General features: G+C 28.3%; 3 protein-coding genes across 11 annotated transcripts; 2 read left to right on the forward strand and 1 right to left on the reverse strand.

Moving 5' to 3' along the window:
* The first annotated feature begins 74 nt into the window (after positions 1–74).
* On the forward strand, positions 75–3,405 carry LOC106791335 (serine protease snake-like). 7 transcript variants are annotated; one of them, XM_014756900.1, is made up of 7 exons: positions 717–1,079; positions 1,172–1,306; positions 1,439–1,678; positions 1,749–2,016; positions 2,114–2,364; positions 2,439–2,828; positions 3,229–3,405. In XM_014756900.1, the coding sequence occupies exons 1-6, from the start codon at positions 992–994 to the stop codon at positions 2,795–2,797; spliced, it is 1,341 nt and encodes a 446-aa protein (XP_014612386.1). In that variant the 5' UTR covers positions 717–991; the 3' UTR covers positions 2,798–2,828; positions 3,229–3,405. The 7 variants fall into 7 exon arrangements, with proteins under 7 accessions (XP_014612385.1, XP_014612384.1, XP_014612389.1 ...); XM_014756901.1 differs by having other exon boundaries at positions 1,457–1,678; XM_014756899.1 differs by lacking the exon at positions 717–1,079 and adding an exon at positions 75–251 and having other exon boundaries at positions 1,172–1,678.
* LOC106791337 (probable palmitoyltransferase ZDHHC16) lies at positions 2,991–5,265 on the reverse strand. Of its 3 annotated transcripts, none has more exons than XM_014756905.1 (6): positions 4,856–5,265; positions 4,643–4,790; positions 4,122–4,431; positions 3,830–4,020; positions 3,436–3,746; positions 2,991–3,335 (listed from the first exon to the last, which is right to left on the reverse strand). In XM_014756905.1, exons 1-6 carry the CDS (start codon positions 4,900–4,902, stop codon positions 3,248–3,250), a joined length of 1,095 nt encoding a protein of 364 aa, XP_014612391.1. In that variant the 5' UTR covers positions 4,903–5,265; the 3' UTR covers positions 2,991–3,247. The 3 variants fall into 3 exon arrangements, with proteins under 3 accessions (XP_014612391.1, XP_014612390.1, XP_014612392.1); XM_014756904.1 differs by having other exon boundaries at positions 2,992–3,338; positions 4,856–5,263; XM_014756906.1 differs by lacking the exon at positions 4,856–5,265 and having other exon boundaries at positions 2,992–3,338; positions 4,122–4,438; positions 4,643–4,726.
* Positions 5,266–5,516: 251 nt separating this feature from the next.
* LOC106791333 (pre-rRNA processing protein FTSJ3) lies at positions 5,517–9,571 on the forward strand. Its single transcript, XM_014756895.1, has 6 exons — positions 5,517–5,840; positions 5,936–6,399; positions 6,495–7,425; positions 7,509–7,961; positions 8,038–8,419; positions 8,617–9,571. Exons 1-6 carry the CDS (start codon positions 5,774–5,776, stop codon positions 8,879–8,881), a joined length of 2,562 nt encoding a protein of 853 aa, XP_014612381.1. The 5' UTR covers positions 5,517–5,773; the 3' UTR covers positions 8,882–9,571.
* The last annotated feature ends 203 nt before the right edge of the window (positions 9,572–9,774 follow it).

Raw genomic sequence — 9,774 nt, forward strand, 5'->3', positions numbered from 1 at the left:
TATTTGTAATCAAATTTACTACTAATTATTATTTAATATAATGTTTTTTTCTTAATATCATAATCGATATGTGCGCGTGTGTGTGTGTGTTAGTGATATCTAGTGTTCAGAAAAACTTTTTAAATGAAGATAAATAACATTGACTTTCTTATTCGAGAGATACTCATGTTTAACCCTTTCTTTACTATGGATACATATATGGGTCCTCCAGGTAACAGTTTTCATCATGGTTGCAGTTGTCAACATTTTTGGTACAGTAGATTATTGCTTTATATAAATTTCTAATTAAAAATTCTTTAATTTATATTAGAAAAAGAACAGCTCGATGTTTAATTAATCAAAATAATCATTCATATTATCTTATCATTTATATGATTACAAATAATTATTAAACATAACCATAACATTTTAATAGTGATATTTTCTATACACAATAAATGTATGTATATTAAAATGTAAAAACAAATGTTCTATATATAAGAATTAAAAAAATAATGTATATATATATATAAATATAAGAAGTAACAATTATTTATATTATTACATATAATTAATATATTTTTCCTACACCTTTTTTTTTTTTTACATTTATTATGGTAAAAAGAAAATGAAAAAGTTATTGTTTCGTTAATCTCAAATATACATGAATGATAATTTCCTAAGAATAATATAAAAATAAACCTTTCTTCAGAAATACGTGTAGTAATTACTAAATAATTATGTATAATACATCATCACTTGAAAATGATTCGCATATGTAAACATATGTATATATATACATATAGTTTAACTATAATCTTTGACTATAAGAGATAAAATACTAGAGAAGAAAAAGAAAAGAATAGATTGATCAGGATGTATCTTTGCTTTATCTTTCTATTAATTTGACATTGGCACTTCTTGGCTTATTATCTCGCTTAAAAAGTTATTATCGTTATTATTGAACTTTGATATACGTATTCTTTAGTCGTTTAATGTTTACTTTACAATCATGATATTTCCATCAATACGTTTATATTTCATCCTTGTTTTTAATCTATTGTTTACAAGGAACAATGTAACATCTTCCAAAAATCCAGGTTAATTATTTATTATTATATACATCATGCATTTAATTTATATAAAACTACGTAGATAAAAATAATGAATAGATATTTTTAAATATTTTTAGATTCTTCCATTATGTTAGAAAGATTGAACAATGGCTCCTATCATGTGATTTTAAATATTCATAATCCTTTTTTTGAAGAAAATATAACTAATACTTATCGTGACAACCCATTCCTTATAGATACTTCTTCGCAAAGTAAGAATTTATCGTTTAATATCAGTGAACTTAATTCAGAAAATAATTCATTATTAATGGATAATAATGAAACAATGAATGACATAAATAGAACTAGTACATCGTACAGTCATAATCCTTTCTTTAATTCAGCAATTACATCTACTTTAGCACCTTTTTTGAACAAACTAGAGAATAGTTCTAACTTATTAACTAATATGTCTACAATAATGGATGTTCGTAATCAACAAAATATTCCTAATCAAAGAAATGTTTCTAATATTACCGATATAGTTAATAATAACAAGAAACATGTTTTAAATCCTCCTCAAAATCAATCTAAATGTTCAGAAATTTTGAACGAATACATTTCTAAAACGATATCGGATATTAGTAAGTTTATTTTAACGGAGCAAAATTTATTATTGATTTTAATGTTACTAATAAATAAAATATATTATAGAATGTGAAGAATACAATAAACAATTTCTGGTTATATCGAAAGTACAATCTTTAGTTGCTAATAATCCACAAGTTACCCAAGTAGAAAAACAATGCACAAGGTCTGATCCACTTATAACTGGCGGCGAGATTGCAACACCTGGTGAATTTCCACATATGACTGCATTAGAGAAAATACTAAAGGACGGATCTCTTATGTTTATCTGTGGAGGCACATTAATTTCACCTTATTGGGTACTTACAGCTGCACATTGCTCTCATGGGCCAAAGTAAATTATTTTTCTATGCAACTAAAGAATATTGTTCAAGATTTATTAATTTATATAACATTGCCGATTATACATGTTGTAATATTTAATGTTATAGCGGTGCTCCAAATGTTGTGAGAGTTGGTCTTCATAATATAGAGGATAAGAAGTCTGGAATTATGATTCATATAGAAAGAATAATACGACATCCATTTTACAAGCCTCCTATAATATATGCAGACATAGCTCTTATTAAATTACAAGAAGCTGTTGAATTTAGTACTTTAATCAGACCAGCGTGTCTTTATCAACAGTACGATAAATTATGCTCAACAGCTTGGGTTAGCGGCTGGGGTGCTACAAAATATTGTAAGTTTATGGTATATTCAATATTTAAGTAATATTATCATCTATATATCATAAATTTTTTAAACAATTTTTAGTTGGTAATCCGAGTAAAAAATTGCGAAAAGCAGAACTTGATTTGATAAGTAATATTGCATGTTCGTTAAGATATAATAGTACCTTTAGAATCCCAAATGGTATAACACCTAGTATGATATGTGCGGGTCAACTTAATAGTAAAGATGATCTTTATAATGCGGATGATATTAAAGATACTTGCCAAGGAGATTCTGGTGGCCCTTTACAAAGACTACATCCAAGATATTCATGTCTTTACCAAGTTATTGGAATTACAAGTTTTGGCGCAGGTTGTGCGATTGAAAATTCACCTGGTGTGTATACAAGAGTCTCATATTATCTTAATTGGATAGAGGATATTGTCTGGCCAGAAGAGTAGCTCAAATGAATATTGTGATATCTTACAAAAGGTAAAAAATTTAATTTATTCAAATAACTGATAAATTTTAGACGGATTACATTGTCTTTATCTGTATTACTTTTTTTCATTTACTTTTTTTTATATATATATATATATATTGGAAAAAGACATACTTTCATTGAAAAAGTAAATATATAATTACGAACGATGATATTTATATCTGCAGTGATTTAGGAAATGTATATATATATATATATATATATGTGTATATAAAAAAAAAACAGATGTTGCATTGTATAACAACTATCGAATATTTTGTGTATTTAAATGCATGATCATCGATATCGTGCACATAAATGTATAGTTTGACTAGAATCTCATAGGAATAAGAATCATATGGTAGACACCGGAGAAACATTTAAAAGATAATTACATCACATTCTTTTCAGGATTGTTTCAATTTTAAACTCAAGATATTTTATTATCGTGTATCGTTTTCCATGTAAGACCATCTCCATATGGCCCATGAGTTGAAGGAAACAAAACATACCACCAACTTCTGAAAATATTTAAGTGGTATATTAAATAAATAAATAAATAAATAAATATACAAATAGAGATAAAAATAAAATACTAAATTGTTTTAATAATATTACCTTTTAACAATGCCTAAAAATAATTTCCAATTTTCCCTCGGTCCAAAATTATAAGGATTTTGATATGATTTTCCAAGCTCTTTATATTTTTTTGTTTCAGTGCTATTAATGCGTGCCTCAATACTAGTTTCTCCTCTTGTAATAAGACCTGCATGCCACCATGTAAGTGCTCCCAGTGCTGTAAACGTAGCTACACAAATTAAAGCTGCAAAAATGATTAGTCTACGTCTCCATTCCTTTTCTTTATTTTCGGCAGCTTGTTTAGCAATTTCTGCTATCTCTTCTTTGGATAAATGATCTAACGATTCTGCCTGAAAAAAACATATATTTCTTTTATTGGTAATTATTTTAAATAATAAAAACAAATTGTCTAATATATAATGTAAAAATATACCACAGGAATGATCTCTGTATTGTTAATACGAACTGGATGACCATCTAGATCAGCTTCATGTGCTGGAAAAAATTCTTGATATGCTATTTCTATTCCAAATATCATAATGAATAAAATTCCAACGACGGTAAAAGCCATATATTGAAAAAAGTGTCTGTGATTATAATGACCGACACAATTATTTAGCCATGCTATAAATATAGTTAAGAAATTTATAAAACTTGTATGCTGGTAGTACTGTTTTTCTTATTTTATATTATATAAAATATATTTGAATATTCAGAAAGGATACGGCAATGATGATCCATCTTGAGCACGCATTTGTTACAAATAGAACAGTGATGCGTTCTAGGAGGTTTAGGTTTAATACACTTTTTACAAATACTCACAGCCTCAGGAATAAGACCGCCCTGCGGTGGATATCCTGCTGGTACGTTTACACCCATATAGTAGTGGAAACATACATTGATAAGAAGCCAATTTCCAATTAGTAGTAAAAATACTGTTGCTAGTGGGCTCTTTTCCCACCAATAAGGTAACCCAATCCAATATGCAATGCATACAATGCATACTTTTAATAAAGCTACCATTACTACACATACCTAAAGGCTGTGAAGTTTAGTAAATATATTGTGAACACTAAATGATATTTAAATATAAATCATGAAATTTATACAATGAGTGATCGGTTAATTAACATAATCAATTCAAAGACAATGTTTGCTAGGTGAATAGTTTATCAACTGATCACCTACTGTATATTCGGATGATCTTTCTATTTTGAAATAGATAAAATCAAAAGGAAAAACTTACTGGTCCTAAACAGGCAGTAAAATTTTCAACAAACCAAAACATTGGTTCCAAGAGTATATCACACACGTAACTCCAATCCAAAAAGTCATTATAAAATAATGATTTACATGTTAATTGTAAACGCCACCATTTTTTCTTAATATTCAGCCTTAAATAGAAAATCATTCATTTAATGTTTTATTTAAAGCAATCATTTTATTTAAATAATTGTACCTTATTTGCCTAGGTGCTTGTCTCAAAGACCATTGAATTCTCGCCATTTTTTTCTCTTTGTGATACTAGTTTTTATCAATATTAAATATTAATAATAAAATATTAAAACATTATTTAAACTTTTATTTTCAATATGTGGATAAATCTATGATACATCAATTCCATTTTGATGAAATATCTTTTGTACATTCATATAAAATTTTGTATTTTAGTATAGTATTTAATTACACTGTACAACTTTTTGATTGTTGTGATTTAAGACGAAATATTGAAATGAAATTGAAGTATATTAAATAAATAAAAACATATTTAATTCTACTGTTGAAAGAGTTCTAATCACAGGTTCCAAATTTTAACATAAAATACTGCCTACGTTTTTAATTCTTTATCTACAAGGTCAGGTGGCGTTTAAAACAATAAAATTCTTTTTTTAAATATAAAAATTAATTCATAATATTATTTTTAAATTGAAATATCAATGGATTGATCTTTTTAGAAAGAATTAATTTTTATATGTATAAATTTTAAAAATATTTCTATGCATATAGGTTTGATTGTGTATTTTCTAAGATTTAATTTTGTTATTATCGACTTAAGAAAAAATCGATACAGAAGTTCGAGTTATATCGAAAATGACAACAATCGATTATGTCTACATTTTAGATTATCGTACTGTACCACTCATTTAAGTTCGTTTCCGTTTATGGGTTATGTCGTACTCTGTCTTGAAAAATCATTTTATAAAGGTTATGTTTGTAATCGGCGTGCTTGGAACCACATGTTATAACCTTTTTATTAATTGTGTTTAATTAATAGTGAAGAAAAATTAAATTATAAGAAAAAATAAAATTGTGCTAGAAGAAAAATTAAAATTGAATTTATTTCTTATTTAGTTAGAAATATTTTTCAATCCTCAAAATGGGTAAAAAAGGAAAAATTGGAAAGCAGAGGAAGGATAAATATTATCAACTAGCCAAAGAAACAGGTATATAAATTTTTAAATACTATTATGTACTATTTGTATATACTTAACAAAATTACAAAATTAATCTCTTCTTCTTTCTTTCCATTAATTTTTAGGTTTCAGATCACGTGCCGCTTTTAAGTTAATTCAACTTAATCGTAAATTCGAGTTCCTCCAAAAATCTCGAGTATGCATAGATTTGTGTGCAGCTCCTGGTGGGTGGATGCAAGTGGCACGACAAAATATGCCAATGTCATCTGTAGTAATAGGCGTAGACTTGTTTCCCATCAAACCGATACCCGGTTGTATTAGTTTAGTCGAAGATATTACAACTGACAAATGTAGAGTTGCAATAACTCGTGAATTAAAAACTTGGAAAGCAGATATTGTTCTAAATGATGGAGCACCCAATGTTGGTAAAAATTGGTTACATGATGCATATCAACAAGCAGTTTTAACTTTACACGCTGTTAAAGTAGCCACACAATTTCTGAGACCTGGGGGATGGTTTATTACTAAAGTATTCAGATCGAAAGATTATAATCCATTGATCTGGGTATTTAAACAATTGTTCAAGAAGGTAAATAGCTGTTAAAATAAATAAGTAATAATTGATATGCATTAACATTTTATAGTATAAATAAATTAATTGATTAATTATTTTTTCTTTTTCAGGTACACGCAACAAAACCTCAAGCTTCTCGTAGTGAATCAGCTGAAATTTTTGTAGTCTGTCAACATTATATTGCACCTGACAAGATAGATCCTAAATTTTTAGATCCAAAATATGTATTCTCAGAATTACAATTAGAACCTTCGAACAAGTTGGATGTCTTTCATCCAGAAAAACAGAAGAAAGCGAAGGCTGAAGGATATCCAGAAAATGATTACACATTGTATCATCCAATTTCTGTAAAAGATTTTCTCAATTATGAAAGTGCTGTTGAAGCATTACAAAAAACATCTGCAATAATATTAAACGACGATGAAATAGGAAATCACGAAAAAACAACGAAGGAAATAAAAGAATGTTGTAAAGATATCAAAGTACTTGGTCGTAAAGAATTACGATTGTTAATTAATTGGTGGAAAGTTATGAGAAAAATATTTGTCGAATCCAAATCGGAATCAAAAGACGTGGAAGAAGAAACGACGGAAGAAACAACCATGCCTTTAACTGTTGACGAATTAGAAGATTTGGAAGATAAAAAAATTATGAATGAAATAGAAAAGGTCCGTGCCGAAGAACAGAAAGAATTGAAACGGAAGAAAAAAAAAGTGGCCAAGGAAAGACAAAAGTTGAACGAACGTTTGAATCTTAAAATGATTCACAAAGGAGATGAAGGACCCATGTTGGAAGGAGATGATATGTTCAGTTTAACCCAAATCAAAACCCACGAAGCATTGGCAACTGTTACGGATCAAAGTCCTGATTTTGTAGCGGAAAGTGATCATGATTCTGATGAAGATAAAAGGAAACCAAAAAAGATAGCATACGAAAAGGATAAAGGACATTTGGATAGTTCTGGATTGTTTTACAAATCAGATGATAGCGAGTCTGAAAAATCTGATGATGAAAATACAGACAGCGACAAATCTGGATTAGGTATTAATATATATATATATAATAATTATTTTCATAGATAATATATTCAATTAATTAATCAATTTGATTTATTATTCATATAGGTTTCAGTTCGTCAGAAGATGAAGAAGATAAGAATGACAAGAAAAAACGTAGTAGAAAGGCAACAAAGATTGAAGACGAGGAAGAAACCAATCCACTGCTAACTGATCTCGATCATAGAGATAAAAAAACTAAAAGAATTCACAGAGCTCAGTTATGGTTCGAGAAAGATGTGTTTAAAAATTTGGAGGACGAGAAGGATGAAGATTTTGAATTAGATAAAATGATTGAAACTTATAAGAAAAAGGGTGGCAAAATTGTGGGAGAAAAAAGGAAAGAAATGGAACAAGAAGACCGTGATGATGATGATGATGATGACACAAATGTGGAATCAAACGTTGAGAACGACGATACGGATTCTAACTACGACGTGGAAGAAATGATGGCGCCAAATAAACAAGTTAAAAAGATAGGAGGAAAGGACGGTTTCGAAGTAGTGTCGAAAGAACATACTAGTAAGTAAAATAAATAAAAATTTATTTATAAATTAATATGACACTTATCTTCATTTTTTTTGTCTCTGTTTCTCAGCTGAAAAAATGAAGAAAAGAAAATTATCGGTGCAAGATCTAGCGTTGGGTTCTCTTATGGTACAATCAAAGAAAGCTCGACGAGATTTAATCGATGGTGCTTGGAACAGGTATGCATTTAATGATACTAATTTACCAGATTGGTTTGTACAAGACGAAGAGAAGCACATGAAAAAAGATGCACCTGTACCGAAGGAACTCGTAGAAGAATATGAAAAGAAAGTCGAAGATCTCAATGTTAGGCCGATCCGAAAGGTTTTGGAAGCTAAAGCGAGGAAGAAGAAACGTGCGATGCGTAAATTGGAAAAAGCTAAGAAGAAGGTGGAAAATTTAATGGAGAATACTGAATTAAGTGAACGAGAGAAAGCACGACAAGTCAGAGCGTAAGTTTGCATAAAGAATTACATTAATTGAATGTTTTATTTCATATTAATTTATATATATATATATATATATATATATATTAATCATAATTAAATATACATTTTTATTGAAAAAGATTTAAATATATTCGATTGAATTTTGTAGATATAAAATAATTGTAGATATTAATTAATGAATTTTTGTTTGTTATAAATAGCATATATAAGAAAGCTCATAAAGAACCAAAGAAGGAAGTGACGTACGTAGTCGCGAAAAAGCACACCGCACAAAAGAGAGCAGTAAGGCCACCAGGAGTAAAGGGCAGATACAAAGTGGTTGATCCTAGAATGAAGAAAGATATGAGAGCAGCTAAAAATAAAGAAAAAACAAAAGGACGTGGTAAAACAAAGGGTCACGGTGGTAAAGCACCTAGGGGAAAACCTAGGGGAAAATCTAGTGTTGGAAAGGGAAAGAAATTTTAAATAATTGTATATACAATTGTTTTTTTTTTCTTTTTATCTCCAATGAGATACATTACAAATGGAATTTTTAATGAAATTATTCATTTGTAATATATATAGTATTGTTTTTACAAGATCTTAAAATACGCTTTGGAAAGCAAAGCGTAATTTCATTTATACAAAGACACATTTCTTGTATATACATGCAATATTTAAGTATAAAACGAACGAGTGGTGTCAACAAGCCATTACAGATACCTGACCCTGACCTTAACTGCATACACTTTTTCTTTGGCTTGACACGAAATTTCAATCAGACCAAATTTCGCAAGCCATGCGTTATCGTTTAATAAATATGATTTATAAATAATTTTATCTTACTTCTTTTTTTTTTTTTTTTTAATTACATTAGATAACAATTATCTGGTCGTATTAATTCAACCGTTTATTAATAATTAAAATGAGATTATAGCGTGTGGAGGGCCGATACTCTTCTCGGCATTCGCGGTCAAATACGACCTTGATTTATTTCAGGATACTTTCGTCGTACGTGCCTTTATGTATATAACTATTCTACGTAGAAGTATAGAATGAACACATATGTATTATATATATATATGTGTGTTGTAGAATGTGTCACGTAGCGCCGTTCTATTTTTTTTCCTTGTTTTTTTCAATTAAAGGAAGAAGAATATCTTTATACAATTTTTTTAAATCACTTTTTTAGGATCTATATTAGAAATTTAATTAAATTAATTAATTAGTCTGCAAATGATTATTATAATTTCACATGAATATAATATTTGATTTTATTTTTATTTAACCCTTTCGTTTTACTAGCGACCCATATAGGAATCGTATTAATTCGACGATACTTATATATTACAAATATCTATAAAACTATTATTCGTTTC

The sequence above is a fragment of the Polistes canadensis genome, unplaced genomic scaffold (genome assembly GCF_001313835.1).
Source record: "Polistes canadensis isolate GaletaPanama2010 unplaced genomic scaffold, ASM131383v1 scaffold_298, whole genome shotgun sequence".
Taxonomy (NCBI): Eukaryota; Metazoa; Arthropoda; class Insecta; order Hymenoptera; family Vespidae; genus Polistes; species Polistes canadensis.

What these genes read in the sequence shown, in the direction of transcription:
- LOC106791335 (XM_014756898.1), top strand. Translation starts at nt 124, where the DNA reads ATGAAGATAAATAACATTGACTTTCTTATTCGAGAGATACTCATGTTT. An exon ending in TACATATATGGGTCCTCCAG is followed by an intron (nt 212 to 1,171) that starts GTAACAGTTTTC and finishes AAATATTTTTAG; the next exon opens with ATTCTTCCATTATGTTAGAA. An exon ending in CATTGCTCTCATGGGCCAAA is followed by an intron (nt 2,017 to 2,113) that starts GTAAATTATTTT and finishes TTAATGTTATAG; the next exon opens with CGGTGCTCCAAATGTTGTGA.
- LOC106791337 (XM_014756904.1), bottom strand. Translation starts at nt 4,902, where the DNA reads ATGGCGAGAATTCAATGGTCTTTGAGACAAGCACCTAGGCAAATAAG. An exon ending in CAAGCACCTAGGCAAATAAG is followed by an intron (nt 4,791 to 4,855) that starts GTACAATTATTT and finishes TTTCTATTTAAG; the next exon opens with GCTGAATATTAAGAAAAAAT. An exon ending in TTACTGCCTGTTTAGGACCA is followed by an intron (nt 4,432 to 4,642) that starts GTAAGTTTTTCC and finishes CACAGCCTTTAG; the next exon opens with GTATGTGTAGTAATGGTAGC.
- LOC106791333 (XM_014756895.1), top strand. Translation starts at nt 5,774, where the DNA reads ATGGGTAAAAAAGGAAAAATTGGAAAGCAGAGGAAGGATAAATATTAT. An exon ending in TTAAACAATTGTTCAAGAAG is followed by an intron (nt 6,400 to 6,494) that starts GTAAATAGCTGT and finishes TTTCTTTTTCAG; the next exon opens with GTACACGCAACAAAACCTCA. An exon ending in AGTGTCGAAAGAACATACTA is followed by an intron (nt 7,962 to 8,037) that starts GTAAGTAAAATA and finishes TCTGTTTCTCAG; the next exon opens with CTGAAAAAATGAAGAAAAGA.